The sequence below is a fragment of the Heterodontus francisci genome, chromosome 1 (genome assembly GCF_036365525.1).
Source record: "Heterodontus francisci isolate sHetFra1 chromosome 1, sHetFra1.hap1, whole genome shotgun sequence".
NCBI classification, from domain to species: Eukaryota; Metazoa; Chordata; class Chondrichthyes; order Heterodontiformes; family Heterodontidae; genus Heterodontus; species Heterodontus francisci.
The window spans coordinates 233,470,517-233,489,401 of NC_090371.1; the positions used below are offsets into that span (position 1 = coordinate 233,470,517).

The following is an 18,885-nucleotide window of genomic DNA, read 5'->3' on the forward strand; positions in this document are numbered from 1 at the left end:
GATACATCTTAAAAGACGCTATCGTGCCTGCGTCTACCACCTCCGCTGGTAACGCGTTCCATGCAACCACCACCCTCTGCGTAAAGAACTTTCTACGCATATCCCCCCTAAACTTTTCTCCTTTAACTTTGAACTCGTGTCCCCTTGTAATTAAATCCCCCACTCTGGGAAAAATCTTCTTGCTATCCACCCTGTCTATACCTCTCATGATTTTGTACACCTCAATCAGGTCCCCCCTCAACCTCCGTCTTTCTAATGAAAATAATCCTAATCTACTCAACCTCTCTTCATAGCTAGCGCCCTCCATACCAGGCAACATCCTGGTGAATCTCCTCTGCACCCTCTCCAAAGCATCCACATCCTTTTGGTAATGTGGCGACCAGAACTGCACGCAGTATTCCAAATGTGGCCGAACCATAGTCCTATACAACTGTAACATGACCTGCCAACTCTTGTACTCAATACCCCGTCCGATGAAGGAAAGCATGCCGTATGCCTTCTTGACCACTCTATTGACCTGCGTTGCCACCTTCAGGGAACAATGGACCTGAACACCCAAATCTCTCTGTACATCAGTTTTCCCCAGGACTTTTCCATTTACTGTATAGTTCACTCTTGAATTGGAGCTTCCAAAATGCATCACCTCGCATTTGCCCTGATTGAACTCCATCTGCCATTTCTCTGCCCAACTCTCCAGTCGATCTATATTCTGCTGTATTCTCTGACAGTCCCCTTCAGTATCTGCTACTCCACCAATCTTAGTGTCGTCTGCAAACTTGCTAATCAGACCACCTATACTTTCCTCCAAATCATTTATGTATATCACAAACAACAGTGGTCCCAGCACGGATCCCTGTGGAACACCACTGGTCACACGTCTCCATTTTGAGAAACTCCCTTCCACTGCTACTCTCTGTCTCCTGTTGCCCAGCCAGTTCTTTATCCATCTAGCTAGTACACCTTGGACCCCATGCGCCTTCACTTTCTCCATCAGCCTACCATGGGGAACCTTTGAAACGCCTTACTGAAGTCCATGTATATGACATCGACAGCCCTTCCCTCATCAATCAACTTTGTCACTTCCTCAAAGAATTCTATTAAGTTGGTAAGACATGACCTTCCCTGTTGCCGATCACTGATAAGCCCATTTTCTTCCAGATGGGAATAGATCCTATCCCTCAGTATCTTCTCCAGCAGCTTCCCTACCACTGACGTCAGGCTCACCGGTCTATAATTACCTGGATTTTCCCTGCTACCCTTCTTAGGCAAGGGGACAACATTAGCAATTCTCCAGTCCTCCGGGACCTCACCCGTGTTTAAGGATGTTGCAAAGATATCTGTTAAGGCCCCAACTATTTCCTCTCTCGCTTCCCACAGAAACCTGGGATAGATCCCATCCGGACCTGGGGACTTGTCCACCTTAATGCCTTTTAGAATACCCAACACTTCCTCCCTCCTTATGCCGACTTGACCTAGAGTAATCAAACATCTGTCCCTAACCTCAACATCCGTCATGTCCCTCTCCTTGGTGAATACCGATGCAAAGTACTCGTTTAGAATCTCACCCATTTTCTCTGACTCCACGCATAACTTTCCTCCTCTGTCCTTGAGTGGGCCAATCCTTTCTCTAGTTACCCTCTTGCTCCTTATATATGAATAAAAGGCTTTGGGATTTTCCTTAACCCTGTTTGCTAAAGATATTTCATGACCCCTTTTAGCCCTCTTAATTCCTCGTTTCAGATTGCGCCTACAATCCCGATATTCTTTCAAAGCTTCGTCTTTCTTCAGCCGCCTAGACCTTATGTGTGCTTCCTTTTTCCTCTTAGCTAGTCTCACAATTTCACCTGTCATCCATGGTTCCCTAATCTTGCCATTTCTACCCCTCATTTTGACAGGAACATGTCTCTCCTGCACGCTAATCAACCTCTCTTTAAAAGCCTCCCACATATCAAAAGTGGATTTACCTTCAAACAGCTGCTCCCAAATGTGCATAGATCTTTCAAGGTGGCAGGACGTACTGACAGAGTAGTTAGAATGTTGTCACTGAAATCGCCCTCAATGCAGCCCAGTCTCTGCCAGTCATGGATGAGCTGGACGAACAGCCAACAAAATCGGAACTCAGTGATTCCATTGAAGCCCCTGGAAATGACGGCATCACTCCTGAAATAATCAAGAGTGCCAAGCCTGCTATACTCTCAGCACTCCACGAACTGCTTGGCCTGTGCTGGGATGAGGGAGCAGTACCACAGGACATACGCGTTGCCAATATCATCACGCTCTATAAGAACAAGGGTGACTGCGGTGACTGCAACAACTATCATGGAATCTCCCTGCTCAGCATAGTGGGGAATGTCTTCGGTCAAGTCAATTTAAACAGACTCCTGAAGCTGGCTGAGCGTGTCTACCCTGAGGCACAGTGCGGCTTTCGAGCAGACATGCTTCATGCATCATTCTCCAGCAACAGGAGAAATGCCGCGAACAATAGATGCCCCTCTACGTTGCTTTCATAGATCTCACCAAAGCCTTTGACCACGTCAGCAGACATGGTCTCTTCAGACTACTAGCAAAGATCAAATGTCCACCAAAGCTACTAAGTATCATCACCTCGTTCCATGATAATATGAAAGGCACAATTCAGCATAGCTGTGCCTCATCAGACCCCTTTCCTATCCTGAGTGGTGTGAAACAGGGCTGTGTTCTCGCACCTACACTGTTTGTGATCTTCTTCTCATTGCTGCTCTCACTTGCGTTCAAGTCTTCAGAAGAAAGAATTTTCCTCCACACAAGATCAGATGGCAGGTTTTTCAACCTTGCCCCGTCTTAGAGCGAAGTCCAAAGTACAGAAAGTCCTCATCAGGGAACTCCTCTTTGCTGACGATGCTGCATTAACATCCCACACAGAACAGTGCCTGCAGAGACTCATCGACAGGGTTACGGCTGCCTGCAACGAATTTATTTATTTATTTTATTTATTTATTTAGAGATACAGCACTGAAACAGGCCCTTCGGCCCAGCAAGTCTGTGCCGACCAAGAACCACCCATTTATACTAACCCGACAGTAATCCCATATTCCCTACCACCTACCTACACTGGGGCAATTTACAATGGCCAATTTACCTATCAACCTGCAAGTCTTTGTCGGTGGGAGGAAACCGGAGCACCTGGAGGAAACCCACGCAGACACAGGGAGAACTTGCAAACCCCACACAGGCAGTACCCAGAATTGAACCCGGGTCCCAGGAGCTGTGAGGCAGCGGTGCTAACCACTGTGCCGCCCTAATTTGGCCTAACCGTCAGCCTCAAGAAAACGAACATCATGGGACAGGACGTGAGAAATGCTCCATCCAAAAATATCGGCGACCACGCTCTGGAAGTGGTTCAAGCATTCACTTACCTAGGCTCAACTATCACCAGTAACCTGTCTCTCGATGCAGAAATCAACAAGCGCATGGGAAAGGCTTCCGCTGCTATGTCCAGACTGGCCAAGAGAGTGTGGGAAGGTAGCGCATTGACACGGAATACAAAAGTCCGAGTGTTTCAAGCCTGTGTCCTCAGTACCTTGCTCTACGGCAGCGAGGCTTGGACAACGTATGTCAGCCAAGAGCGACGTCTCCACTCATTCCATCTTCACTGCCTCCGGAGAATCCTTGGCATCAAATGGCGGCGCAGTGGTTAGCACCGCACCCTCACAGCTCCAGCGACCCGGGTTCAATTCTGGGTACTGCCTGTGTGGAGTTTGCAAGTTCTCCCTGTGTCTGCGTGGGTTTCCTCCGGGTGCTCCGGTTTCCTCCCACAGCCAAAAGACTTGCAGGTTGATCGGTGAATTGGCCATTATAAATTGCCTCTAGTATAGGTAGGTGGTAGGGGAATATAGGGACAGGTAAGGATGTGGTAGGAATATGGTATTAGTGTAGGATTAGCATAAATGGGTGGTTAATGGTCGGCACAGACTCGGTGGGCCGAAGGGCCTGTTTCAGTGCTGTAATATCTAAATCTAAAATCTCCAACGCAGAAGTCCTCGAGGTGGCCAACATCCCCTGCATATACACCCGACTGAGCCAGCGGCGCTCGAGATGGCTTGGCCGTGTGAGCTGCATGGTAGATGGCAGGTTCCCCAAGGACGCATTGTACAGCAAGCTCGTCACTGGTATCCGACTCACCGGCCGTCCATGTCTCTGCTTTAAAGATGTCTGCAAACGCGACATGAAGTCCTGTGACATTGACCACAAGTCGTGGGAGTCAGTTGCCAGTGATTGCCAGAGCTGGCGGACAGCCATAAAGGCAGGGCTAAAGAGTGGCGAGTTGAAGAGACTTAGCAGTTGGCAGGAAAAAAGACAGAAGTGCAAGGAGAGAGCCAACTTTGTAACAGCCCCGACAACCAATTTTATCTGCAGCGCCTGTGGAATAGACTGTCCCTCTAGAATTGGCCTTAATAGCCACTCCAGGCGCTGCTCCACAAATCACTGACCACTTCTCGGCGCTTGCCCATTGTCTCTCGAGACAAGGAGGCCAAAGAAGAAGAAGATCATTATTCAGTCAGTTTTAACATAATTATGGTAAAGGACAGAGATAGAACAGGAGTTGGAGTTCTCAATTGCGGCATGGCCAATTTTACTAAACTGAGGAGTGATTTCGCGAAAGTGGACTGGAAACAGCTACTTGAAGGTAAATCAGTGTAAGAACAGTGGGAGGCATTCAAAGGGGAGATTCAAGGGGTTCAGAGTAAACATGATCACACAAAGAAAAATGGTGAGACAGCCAAATCTAGAGCCCCATGAATGTCAAGGTGCCTACAGGATAAGGTAAGGCAGAAAAGGAAAGCTTATGTCTGACACCGAGAACTCAATAGTACAGAAAGCCGAGAGGATTATAGAAAGTGGAGGGGTGAAATCAAAAAGGAAATTAGAAAACAAAGAGATGGCATGAAAGAATATTGGCAAGCAAAATCAAGGTGCACCCAAAGATGTTTCATCAATATATTAAGGGTAGGAGGATAACTAAGGAGAGAATAGGGCGCATAAAAGACCAAAAAGGTAACCGATGTGTAGGGGCGGAAGATGTTGGTGTGGTTCTTAATGAATACTTTGCATTTGTCTTCACAAAAGAGGGGGACGATGCAGATATGGTAGTTAAGGAGGAGGAGTGTGAAATATTGAATGTGATAAACATAGGGAGAGAGGAAGTATTAATGGGACTAGCATCCTTGAAAGTTGATAAATCAGCAGGGCCAGATGAAATGTACCCTCGGCTGTTAAAAGAAGCAAGAGAGGAAATAGCAGAGGATCTGACCATCATTTTCCAGTCCTCACTGGATACAGGTGTGGTGCTGGAGGATTGGAGAACTGCTAACGTTGTACCTCTGTTGATTCTTAGGGCTAAGGGGATCAAGGGATACAGGGAGAAAGCGGGAACAGGGCACTGAGTTTGGCTGATCAGCCATGATCGTATTGAATGGCAGAGTCGGCTCGAAGGGCCGAATGGCCTACTCCTACTTCTATTTTCTGTGTTTCTAAAAGGGAGTGAAGGATAGACCAAATAATTACAGGCCAGTCAGTCTAACCTCAGTAGTGGGCAAATTAATGGATAGACTGTCACTTAGAAAGACACAGGTTAATCAAGGGTAGTCAGCATGGATTTGTTAAGGGAAGATCTTGTTTGACCAACTTGATCAAATTTTTTGAAGAAGTAACAAGGAAGGTAGATGAGGGTAGTGCAGTTGATGTGGTCTACATGGATTTTAGCAAGGCTTTTGACAAGGTCCCACATGGCAGACTGGTTAAAAAAAAAAATTCCATGGGATCCAGGGAAATGCAGCAAGGTGGACACAAAATTGGCTCAGTGGCAGGAAACAAAGGGTAATTGTTGATGGGTTTTTTAGAGACAGGAGGGCTGTTTCCAGTGGCATTCCGCAGGGCTCAACACTGGATCCCCTGCTTTTTGTGGTAGATGGCAACGATTTGCACGTAAATGTGTGGGGCATCATCAAGAAGTTTGCAGACGACACAAAGATTGGCCGTGTAGTAGATAGCGAGGAGAATTGCTGTAGGCTGCAGGAAAATGTTGATGGTCTGGTCAGATGGGCAGAAAAGTGGCAATTGGAATTCAACCCGGAGAAGTGTGAGGTGGTGCATTTGGGGAGTCAAACAAGGCAAAGGAATACACGATAAGTGGGAAAATACTGAGAAGTGTAGAGGAGGTGAGAGACCTTGGAGTGAATGTCCACAGATCCCTTATGGTTTCAGGACAGGTCGATAAGGTGGTTAAGAAGGCATATGGAATCCTTTCCTTTATTAGCCAAGGTATAGAATATAAAAGCAGGGAGATTATGCTGGAACTGTATAACTCATTGGTTAGGCCATAACTTGAGTACTGTGTGTAGTTCTGGTCACCTCATTACAGAAAGGATGTAATTGCACTAGAGAGGGTACAGAGCAGATTTATGAGGCTGTTGCCAAGACTGGAAAAATGCAGCTATGAGGAAAGATTGGATAGGCTGGGGTTGTTCTCCTTGGAACAGAGAAGGCTGAGGGGAGATTTGATTGAGATGTGCAAAATTTTGAGGGCCCTGGATAGAGTGGAGGTGAAGGGTCTATTCATCACAGCAGATAGGTCAGTGACGAGGGGGCATAGATTTAAAGTGATTGGTAGAAAAATTAGAGGGGAGATGAGGAAATATTTTTCACCCAGAGGGTGGTGGGGGTCTGGAACTCATTGCCTGAAAGGGTAGTTGAGATAGAGACCCTCAACTCATTCAAAAGGAGTCTTGATGTGCACCTCAAGTGCTGTAATCTGCAGGGCTACAGACCAAATGCTGGAAGATGGGATTGGAATAGGTGGATCATTTATCGGCTGGCACAGACACGATGGGCCAAGTGACCTCTTTGTGTGCCTTAAACTTTCTATGATTCAATGGTTGAACTCCTCCTTTGGAAAGATTTAAAGGTAACAGGGTTGTGGTGGTGGGTGATTTTAACTTCCCCTATATTGACTGGGACTCACTTAGTGCTCGGGGCTTGGATGGGGCAGAATTTGTGAGGAGCATCCAGGAGGGCTTCTTGAAACAGTATGTAGATAGTCCAACTAGAGATGGGGCCATTCTGGACCTGGTATTGGGGAATGAGCCCGGCCAGGTGGTCGAAGTTTCAGTGGGGGAGCATTTCGGGAGCAGTGACCATAATTCCATAAGTTTCAAGGTACTTGTGGATAAGGATAAGAGTAGTCCTCGGGTGAAGGTGCTAAATTGGGAGAAGGCTATTTATAACAATATTAGGCAGGAACTGAAGAATTTAGATTGGGGGCGGCTGTTTGAGGGTAAGTCAACATCTGACGTGGAAGTTTTTCAAATGTCAGCTGATTAGAATCCAGGACCAGCACGTTCCTGTGAGGAAGAAAGACAAGTTTGGCAAATTTCGGGAAGCTTGGATAACATGGGATATTGTGAGCCTAGTCAAAAAGAAAAAGGAAGCATTCGTAAGGGCTGGAAGGCTAGGAACAGGCGAAGCACTTGAGGAATATAAAGACAGTTGGAAGGAACTTAAGCAAGGAGTTAGGCGGGCTAAAAGGGGTCATGAAAAGTCATTGGCAAACAGGATTAAGGAAAATCCCAAGGCTTTTTATACATCTATAAAGAGCAAGAGGGTAACCAGGGAAAGGGTTGGCCCACTCAAGCACAGAGATGGGAATCTATATGTGGAGCCAGAGGAAATGGGCGAGGTGCTAAATGAGTACTTTGCATCAGTATTCAGCAAAGAGAAGGACTTGGTGGATGATGAGCCTAGGGAAGGGAGTGTAGATAGTCTCAGTCATCTCATTATCAAAAAGAAGGAGGTGTTGGGTGTCTTGCAAAACATTAAGGTAGATAAGTCCCCAGGGCCTGATGGAATCTACCCTAGAATACTGAGGGAGGCAAGGGAAGAAATTGCTGGGGCCTTGACAGAAATCTTTGCATCCTCATTGGCTACAGGTGAGGTCTGGAGGGCATTAGCTATGAGGAGAAGTTGTAAAAACTCGGATTGTTTTCACTGGAACGACGGAGGTGGAGGGGCGACATGATAGAGGTTTACAAAGTTATGAGCGGCATGGACAGAGTGGATAGTCAGAAGCTTTTTCCCAGGGTGGAAGAGTCAGTTACTAGGGGACATAGGTTTAAGGTGCGAGGGGCAAAGTTTAGAGGGCTGTGCGTGGCAAGTTTTTTACACAGAGTGTGGTGAGTGCCTGGAGCTTGCTGCCAGGGGAGGTGGTGGAAGCAGATACGATAGCGACGTTTAAGAGACATCTTGACAAATACATGAATAGGAAGGGAATAGAGGGATATGGGCCCTGGATGTGCAGAAGGTGTTAGTTTAGGCAGGCATCAAGATCAGCGCAGGCTTGGAGGGCCGAATGGCCTGTTGCTGTGCTGCACTGTTCTTGGTTCTTTGTTGTTCTTTGTCCCCACATAACTGCGTATTGCCTCTGGCAGCTCTGCTAGATGTTGCCTTACTTCTCTCTGCAACTCCATCATTTCCTGTTCTGCCGACACCAGGGGCTTGTCATCAGCTTGGGCTCAGCATGGGCTAGGCTTCCCACAATCCTCCAACTGTCAGTGGCCTCGCCTGTCACGGCCTCCATCAGCTGCTCGGACACATGTGTGATGCTCTCACTGACTTGTGACCCTGCATCTAAGCCCGAGCTTATACCCACCAACATGAATATCTGCGCTGGTGAAGGATGATGGGATTCCAGCTGCACCGGCAGACGATAATCTCTCCTGGGTGCCACGACTTGCATGAGAAAATACACTTAGGGATTCTGCTAAATGGATCTAACCATGCGTAATGTTTTTCTCCAGAAGGGCGATGGTGGGCACAGGAACACAGTACCTCATCACTTTCTTGGGTGGACGCTGTGGAATAGCCGCCCTGGGCCTCCTCGTCTAGCGGGGCAATTTCACGGATGTCCGGGATCCCACCACCAGTCTTCACCCTTTCCCTAGTGTTCTGAGCCATTTTCTCATATAAGCAGAAACAGGGATAATGTTAGCCTTCCCACGGAGACCAGCAGGACACTTGTTCTGGTGGCAGCCCCTGATGGGGCTGCGAATGCCTCCTTCACAGGTCCACTCTCAAGAGGCATGCAGGGGGCAAGCTAGGACAGAAGGCCGACTGTCTTGGAGATGCAGCCATACACCTAAATGATCTGATTTTGCTGCAGTCCCTTGTCCCCCCCTTTGCAGCTGCTCCCTGACCATGTCATACTCCCTCTCGCGTGGTCACATGCAAGCCCCAAAGCTGAGATGGATATGGAGGACTCACCTTGGTGGAGTGAAGGAGGTCATTGACTTTCTTGCGGCACTGGAACCAGTTTTGGAAGGTGACCCCATGGCTGATGACCTCCTCTGTGATCTCCATCCAGGCTTGCTTGGTTAGGTTGGGAGGGTATCTTCCTGTCGTCCCTTGGAAAGAGAAGTTCCTTCATTTCCCATAGCCTGAAGGGGAAATCACAGGGAAGCATCGCTGAACCGCGGGGCCACCTGGTTTCTTCCACCTGACATGGTCCCTCTTGGCTCCCGGTCAACTCCTGGCCTTATGAGGCCTTGGTCAGTACAACAATAGCCGAGGGTCTCTAGCTAGCAGGATCAGCAGGACAGGGAATCCCAGCCAGGGGGGGATCAGCAGCACAGGGACTCCAACCGGGGTGGGGCAGCAGCACAGGGACTCCAGCCAGGGGGCAGTTAGCAGGACAGGGACTCTAGCCAGTAAGGTCAGCAGCACAGGAACTCCAGCTACGGGAGTCAGCAGCATAAGGACTCTATCCAGCGGGTCAGCTGCACAGGGTCTTCAAGCAAGGGGGTCCAGCAGCATAGGAGCACAGGGCCTCCTATCAGCAGCACAATGACAAAACAGCAGCAAACTCACCAAGTGAAGCAGCAGTTCAAGCAGGGCTGGCAGCGTTTTAAATATGCGCCAGCACCTGGGTTTGTCTCAGCTGATGACCCCATTAGCGTCTCATCACTTACCCCTGTCCTCCAAGGGAACGGGCCCCGGGCCTCCTCCATTCAAATGGGCTAGCCACCGCATGCTCGTGGTCAGCTGGCCACAAAAGTGACGTGGCGATGCCATCCTCATCTGGTGCTCCGCCGGGACCAGCAATGGGCTGATAAAATTCAGTCCCTAGTGTGGGAACCTTGTCTGGAACTGAAGAGTTGTCCATATGGATCTGAAGATGTGAAACCGTAATGGCTGCAATTTTACATTGTTTCCCTGGGACCACATAATTTAATCTTTCACTGCCATTAGAAGCAAACACCAAGTGATTTCCATCACCACAGCCTTGCTGCACCAAATAATCAAAAATGTAGTCTTTCTTGATGTAAATGGAGCTTATCCTAATCTGAAGGGATGGCCTTCAACCAATCATTCCCAGTTTTCATGGGCTGTTGAATGGCAAGGAACTGCCTTGTGAAATCTGTGGAAAATGAATTGGGAGGCACTGTAATGTCGAACTGGATATAACCCTGGAAATGTGCATCAAGCGCATGTGGGGCCACTGCCATAGGTCTCCACTCCAATTTTCTCTCTGCCACTCCAGTTTGCTGTGTTCAACGGTCAAGTGGTATTGGGCAAAGGAACCTCAGCCCCAATATATAATCATGCTCAATAATGTCCTGTCACTAAATTCCTATTAAAACTGGTCTAGCTACCCAGCTCCACTTTTTTGAAAAGCATTTTTCTGTAATTCTGTTTTCATAGAATTACAAATAAAAACTTGCTAATTTATCACTTACTTCTGTTCAGACTAGTGAATTCCAGTAATTATAAATTTTTTCAGTAACAGCAATTTTGTGGTTGCCATTAATATAAATAAAGAGCTGATTTCCCTCTATTCATTCCACTGAGACTTTAAACTTTCCCAGAGGTGAAACATTTGTTATTAATAATTATTATTAAGAACAAAACCAACTGTCAATCAGTTTTAAATACTTGCTATGATAGGAAAGCATCAGTTGTCATGATCTATGTAGCCTAGTGGGGTTTGTTAAAGAGCAATCCCATTCCACAAAATACAGTGAAAGTAATATGGGTACCAATGTGTAAATTGACATACATAATGCTGTAATTAAATTAGATTGATGAAGTTCACATATAAAGAGAAGAAATATACAAGTGCGCCAACACACATGCTTCTAGTACTAGAAATCTGGGGCTCTCTCTTCCAAAAAGCTGTGAATGGTAGAACAGCTGAAGCTTTCAAGACTGAGATGGATAGATTTTTGTTCGGTATAGGCATCCAGGGATGTGAGTAAAAGTGGGTAAAGTGGGATCTAATTGAATGGCAGGCCAGGCTTGAGGGACTGAACAGCATCCTCCTGTTTCTAATGTTCCTTTGTTACAGACAACTAGTTAATTGTTTTCAGCCTCATGGATATGTTTATTGGCGTTATTTCAAATCCAAGAGAAAATGATTGGTAAAAATAATATATGTAGAAACTTTGGAAAGTATTTTACTTTTGTTTGATTTAAATGAATACATAGTGCAGTTTGAGTACTGTCCCAGTAAGAGTAAACTGTGTTAAAAGTTAGGCCCCAAAATAGTCTGTAATCAGTTTAATGTTAAAACAAATTTAATGCTATGTACATTTGATTTCATTATGAAGTACTATAACATTTATTTTGTGGGTTGTACTTTTATACTCTTGGAAATAATTTATGCACAGGTGGGGAATTGTGAACCAGTGAGACTTATAAACCAGTGAAAATTTGTATTGTAAGTTGCAAAAAGTTGAACTGTTGTGCTTTGAAAGCAAGATGAAATTGAAAATTGAATTTTCAAACTGCTGCTAAAGTTTTGTCAGAAAGCAGTGAAAGGGAGGAAAAGTATGAGAATGTCAAGAATATTTTATTTGCATTTTTTTGGTCAATCCTTCATTCCTTCATTCTATCTCCACATCTTTTCCTTGTTTATGAAGGAAATAAGTTGAATTTTCAGTATGTTGTTTCAAAGGGATAGATTGAGTGGATCGCATATTTAAATTGCTATACTCTTCAGTTTAAAGTCATATTTGGGTGCAATCCTAGTCAGCATAGCCAATCTTAAATTTTAAATCTTTATGTTCTTTTCAGGTTGTAATGCAAAAATGTAAAATTTTGGGTTTGTTTGTTTCTATGAGTGATTTTACAGCTTATTTGTTCACCTACTTAGATTACACCTTGTGTAATTTGTATACTTTTTCCTCTATATGAAGTATCCAAGACCAACCAGTTATCTGTCAAAAGCCTCATCGTTAATCATCAGTAGGAGCGTGCCATCATTAACTAATGACAGATCTGCAGACTCTATTCAAGCACGAGTGAAATCTCCAACAAAAGGTTGGTTAATGCGGATAAAGTACTGTATTTGTGTTACCTTAAGAATTGTTGTATCATCTCAGCCTTTCCATATCGTCTAGAATGTCCATGGACTTCCTTCTGAGCTGCTGCCATTGCTTCGGTGGAAGATGCATAGAAACCCAAGAGAAACATTGTAAATGGGTGTTAATGCCATTTTTTCAGGAGCTTCTGTCAAAACTATGGTGGGAGGATGGAGAGCCCCCACTATGGAAATTCTACCTTTCAGATTTGTCTTCCATAACTGTAATTTTAAAAGAATTATCTCTCAGGGCCTGGGCATTGTTGGTAATGTCGGCATTCATTGCTGATCATTATTTCACCTTGAGAAGGTATTGGTGAGTCTTCTTAAACCTCCACATTGTAGAGTTATAAAGTCTTCACAGCCCAGAAGGAAACCATTCAGCTGATTGAGTCCATGCCAGCTCTCTTTGTCAGTCAGTTGTATTCCCCTGCTCCTTTTGAAATCATTGATCGTCTCCGCTCCCACCACCCTCATAGACAGAGTGTTCCAGGTCATTACCACTCGCTGCATAAAAAAGTTCTTCCTCACATCCCTCTTGTGTTTCTTTTATTCCCTCTCATCCTATTGAAGTCAGCCGTCTTCCAATTTAGAAGTTCTACTTTAGGTTGTTCCTTGCTCTTCTCCATTACTAATCTAACCTTATGATACGATGATGACTCTTAACCAAGTGTTCCCACTTGGTCCACCTCATTCCTCAACACCACATCCTGCAATGCCTCCTTCCTAGTTGGACTGAGAACATACTGGCCAAGGATGTTCTCCTGAACACATTCAGAAATTTTACTCTAACATTATCCCAATTAATATTTGGGTAATTAAAGTCCCTCAATATCTCAACTTTATAGTTCTTGCACATCGCTGCGATTTCCCTGCAGATTTTCTCCTCTATCTGTCACTATTTGGAGGTCCTGTAGTAGGAGCATTTTTGCTTCTCAACTGTAACCAAATATATTCTGTCTTTGCCCCCTCAAGACATCCTCTCTTTCCAGTACAACAATGTCTTCCCAAATCAGGACTGCCACACCATCTCAGTTTTTCCTTCCCGTCTTTTCTGAACATTCTATATTCTTGAACATTAAGCACCCAATCTCACCATTTTTAAGCCATGTTTTTGTCCTTACCACTACATTATGTTCCCACATGGCTATTTGTGCTTTTGGCTGTTAACCTTATTGACCACTCTTCGTCCATTTTTATACATGCATTCTAAACATGTCTTTGTATTCCTCATAGTCCTTCTTCGTCTGCTCCTATCTAATATGTTACTGCTTCCTTTTCGAGTACTATCCTACACTCTCACTGCTTTATGCACTTTATTTCTCTTTTATACTTTTATATGCTGGCACCCCGCCACCTCTTTCCACTCACCCTGCCAATTTAGTTTAAACCCTCTCCAACCACACTGGTGAACCTCCCCACAAGGATCTTGGTCTCAGTCCTGTTGAAGTGCAACCTTTCCCTTTTGAATAGGTGCCTTTTGCCCCAGAACTGGTTCCAATGCCCCAAGAAGCTGAAGCCTTCCCTCCTACTGCATGCATTGATTCTCCCTATCTTCCTAATTCTATTCTTGCTAGCATGTGACACTGGGAGTAATCCAGGGATTACTACCTTTCAGGTCCTGCTTTTTAACTTTGCTCCTAGCTCCTTAAAGTCTGACCGTAGGACCTCAATACCTGCCTTTTCCATGTCATTGGTTCTGACTTATCCCTCAGCTTCTGCCGTGCTCCCTTTTTTCAGAATATTCTGCACCCTCTCCATGTTGTGCTTTACCCTGGCACCAGGGAGACACCACACCATGCAGGACTCATGATAATGGTTATAGAAATGCCTGTCTGCCCCCATAACTATGGAATCTCTTGTAACAACTCCATTTCTACACTTTGCTGTTCCCCTCTGTGCGATCCTTTGACCATTGGTGCCAGGCCCTTCTTGGTTTGATGCAACTGAGTGGATTTTCTAGATCAAATTCAGCAGCTTTTTCGGGAGCAGAGAGTGCGAGCGAGTGAGCAGCTGGGAAGGTCAGTTTAAAGTAAACTTAATTTCCTTTTGTTTTCGGCGGAGACCAGGGGGCTGCTGGGTAAGTAAAACCCTATATATTTGGGCCGTTTCTGAACCCGAGACACTACACCTGTAGTGTCTCCCACCCGCCCTCCTCCTCTAACCAAAAAAAAAGGACTCGGTGGTGTGTAGATAAGGTAAGGCTTTTTCTATTTCTCTTTTTTTTAATCGTGTGATTGGTAAAAAACTTTTTGTTCCTTTTTCATTTAACTAAGTTTAAGCTTAAGATTAAAAATGGCAGGAGATCTCAGACCCGTGACATGCTCCTCTTGCTCAATGTGGGAGCTCAGGGACATGGCTGATGTCCCTGGCTCCTTCACGTGCAGGAAGTGTGTTCAGCTGCAGCTCTTGTTAGACCGCATGACGGCTCTGGAGCTGCGGATGGACTCACTTTGAAGCATCCGCGATGCTGAGGAGGTAGTGGATAGCACGTTTAGCGAATTGGTCACACCGCAGATTAGGATTGCTGAGGGAGAAAGGGAATGGGTGACCAAAAGGCAGAGAAAGAGCAGGAAGGCAGCGCAGGTGTCCCCTGCGGTCATCTCCCTCCACAACAGGTATACCGTTTTGGATACTGTTGAGGGAGATGGCTCACCAGGGGAAGGCAGCAGTAGCCAGGTTCATGGCACCGTGGCTGGCTCTGCTGTTCAGAAGGGCGGGAAAAAGCGTGGAAGGGCTATAGTCATAGGGGATTCGATTGTAAGGGGAGTAGATAGGCGGTTCTGTGGTCGAAAACGAGACTCCCGAATGGTATGTTGCCTCCCAGGTGCACGGGTCAGGGATGTCTCAGATCGGCTGCAGAGCATTCTGAAGGGGGAGGGTGAACAGCCAGTTGTCGTTGTGCACATAGGCACCAATGATATAGGTAAAAAACGGGATGAGGTCCTACAAGCAGAATTTAGGGAGTTAGGAGCCAAGTTAAAAAGTAGGACCTCAGAGGTAGTAATCTCAGGGTTGCTACCAGTGCCACGTGATAGTCAGAGTAGAAATGAAAGAATAGTCAGGATGAATGCGTGGCTTGAGAGATGGTGCAGGAGGGAGGGGTTCAGATTTTTGGGACATTGGGACCGGTTCTGGGGGAGGTGGGACTATTACAAATTGGACGGTCTACACCTGGGCTGGACTGGAACCAATGTCCTTGGGGATGCTTTTGCTAACGCTGTTGGGGAGGGTTTAAACTAATGTGGCAGGGGGATGGGAACCAAATGAGGTCAGTAGAGAGTAAGGATGTAGTAACTAAAGCCTGTAAGGAACTAGATAATGAAGTCAGCGTGACTAAGGGAAAGAGTAGGCAGGGAGCAGATGATGAAAGCAAAGGGACTTGTGGTCTGAGGTGTATTTGTTTTAATGCAAGAAGTGTAGTAGGTAAGGCAGATGAACTTAGGGCTTGGATTAGTACCTGGGAGTATGATGTTATTGCTATTACTGAGACTTGGTTAAGGGAAGGGCATGATTGGCAACTAAATATCCCAGGATACCGATGCTTCAGGCGGGATAGAGAGGGAGGTAAAAGGGGTGGAGGAGTTGCATTACTGGTCAAAGAGGATATCACAGCTGTGCTGAAGGAAGGCACTATGGAGGACACGGGCTGTGAGGCATTATGGGCAGAACTCAAATAGGAAGGGTGCGGTAACAATGTTGGGGCTGTACTACAGGCCTCCCAACAGCGAGCGTGAGATAGAGGTACAAATATGTAAACAGATTATGGAAAGCTGTAGGAGCAACAGGGTGGTGGTGGTAGGAGATTTTAATTTTCCCAACATTGACTGGGATTCACTTAGTGTTAGAGGTCTAGATGGAGCAGAATTTGTAAGGAGCATCCAGGAGGGTTTTCTGGAGCAGTATGTAAATAGTCCAACTCGGGAAGGGGCCATACTGGACCTGGTGTTGGGAAATGAGCCGGGCCAGGTGGTTGACGTTTCAGTAGGGGACTACTTTGGGAATAGTGATCACAATTCCGTAAGTTTTAGAATACTCATGGACAAAGACGAGAGTGGTCCTGAAGGAAGAGTGCTAAATTGGGGGAAGGCCAACAATACCAAAATTCGGCAGGAGTTGGGAAATGTAGATTGGGAGCAGCTGTTTGAAGGTAAATCCACATGTGATATGTGGGAGGCTTTTAAAAAGAGGTTGATTAGCGTGCAGGAGAGACATGTTCCTGTGAAAATGAGGGGTAGAAATGGCAAGATTAGGGAACCATGGATGACAGGTGAAATTGTGAGACTAGCTAAGAGGAAAAAGGAAGCATACATAAGGTCTAGGCGGCTGAAGAAAGACGAAGCTTTGAAAGAATATCGGGCTTGTAGGCACAATCTGAAACGAGGAATTAAGAGAGCTAAAAGGGGTCATGAAATATCTTTAGCAAACAGGGTTAAGGAAAATCCCAAAGCCTTTTATTCATATATAAGGAGCAAGAGGGTAACTAGAGAAAGGATTGGTCCACTCAAGGACAAAGGAGGAAAGTTATGCGTGGAGTCAGAGAAAATGGGTGAGATTCTAAACGAGTACTTTGCATCGGTATTCACCGAGGAGAGGGACATGACGGATGTTGAGGTTAGGGACAGATGTTTGATTACTCTAGGTCAAGTCGGCATAAGGAGGGAGGAAGTGTTGGGTATTCTAAAAGGCATTAAGGTGGACAAGTCCCCAGGTCCGGATGGAATCTATCCCAGGTTTCTGTGGGAAGCGAGAGAGGAAATAGTTGGGGCCTTAACAGATATCTTTGCAACATCCTTAAACACGGGTGAGGTCCCGGAGGACTGGAGAATTGCTTATGTTGTCCCCTTGTTTAAGAAGGGTAGCAGGGATAATCCAGGTAATTATAGACCGGTGAGCCTGACGTCAGTGGTAGGGAAGCTGCTGGAGAAGATACTGAGGGATAGGGTCTATTCCCATCTGGAAGAAAATGGGCTTATCAGTGATAGGCAACATGGTTTTGTGCAGGGAAGGTCATGTCTTACCAACTTAATAGAATTCTTTGAGGAAGTGACAAAGTTGATTGATGAGGGAAGGGCTGTAGATGTCATATACATGGACTTCAGTAAGGCGTTTGATAAGGTTCCCCATGGTAGGCTGATGGAGAAAGTGAAGGCGCATGGGGTCCAAGGTGTACTAGCTAGATGGATAAAGAACTGGCTGGGCAACAGGAGACAGAGAGTAGCAGTGGAAGGGAGTTTCTCAAAGTGGAGGCGTGTGACCAGTGGTGTTCCACAGGGATCCGTACTGGGACCACTGTTGTTTGTGATATACATAAATGATTTGGAGGAAAGTATAGGTGGTCTGATTAGCAAGTTTGCAGACGACACTAAGATTGGTGGAGTAGCAGATAGTGAAGGGGACTGTCAGAGAATACAGCAGAATATAGATCGACTGGAGAGTTGGGCAGAGAAATGGCAGATGGAGTTCAATCAGGGCAAATGCGAGGTGATGCATTTTGGAAGATCCAATTCAAGAGTGAACTAGACAGTAAATGGAAAAGTCCTGGGGAAAATTGATGTACAGAGAGATTTGGGTGTTCAGGTCCATTGTTCCCTGAAGCTGGCAACGCAGGTCAATGGAGTGGTCAAGAAGGCATACGGCATGCTTTCCTTCATCGGACAGGGTATTGAGTACAAGAGTTGGCAGGTCATGTTACAGTTGTATAGGACTTTGGTTCGGCCACATTTGGAATACTGCGTGCAGTTCTGGTCGCCACATTACCAAAAGGATGTGGATGCTTTGGAGAGGGTGCAGAGGAGATTCACCAGGATGTTGCCTGGTATGGAGGGCGCTAGCTATGAAGAGAGGTTGAGCAGATTAGGATTATTAGGTGCACAAATAATTGCTTTAGTCTCAGATTGGCTTTTCTATGGAATAGACTGGATCAAAAAGTGCGAGAAGTACAAGATTAGGGCATTTCTGTTATTCCGTTTAGCTATGATTTTGACCTAATTACACAGGACACAGCCCGAACACTGAAATTGGTACGCAGGAACACCTACATCATTCTGAATTTGACTATAATCAATAGGGATTATGTTCCTTCTCAGAAGAATTCACTTTATATGAACCAAAAGACTGCAAAGGAACTATTCAAAATAATTAATTCAATTGGTTTGCCTGTTTAAATATTCAGTTAAGTAGTTCAAAACTAAGGTGCTCTTTGCACTGACTTGGACAATTTTACTGTGACCTATTTGACCCTGAGATGAACTTCTGACCCCATATCCATTCCACTTAGGGCGGCACAGCGGCGCAGTGGTTAGCACCGCAGCCTCACAGCTCCAGCGACCCGGGTTCAATTCTGGGTACTGCCTATGTGGAGTTTGCAAGTTCTCCCTGTGCCTGCGTGGATTTTCTCCGGGTGCTCCGGTTTCCTCCCACAGCCAAAGGACTTGCAGTTTGGTAGGTATATTGTCCATTATAAATTGCCCCTAGAATAGGTAGGTGGTAGGGAA

At 45.8% G+C, this 18,885-nt stretch overlaps 1 protein-coding gene across 19 annotated transcripts in view; it reads left to right on the forward strand.

The window, feature by feature from the left end:
- Window positions 1-18,885, forward strand: part of map9 (microtubule-associated protein 9) — a 350,433-nt gene that overhangs the window by 115,586 nt on the left and 215,962 nt on the right. For all 19 annotated transcript variants that reach the window (XR_010975979.1, XR_010975969.1, XR_010975968.1 and 16 more), the window contains one exon: window positions 12,225-12,348. Coding sequence is in view for 1 of the 19 variants with exons in the window: in XM_068042247.1 (XP_067898348.1) it covers window positions 12,225-12,348 (124 nt within the window). In the remaining 18 variants the exon portion in view is untranslated. The remainder of the gene's footprint in view (window positions 1-12,224; window positions 12,349-18,885) is intronic.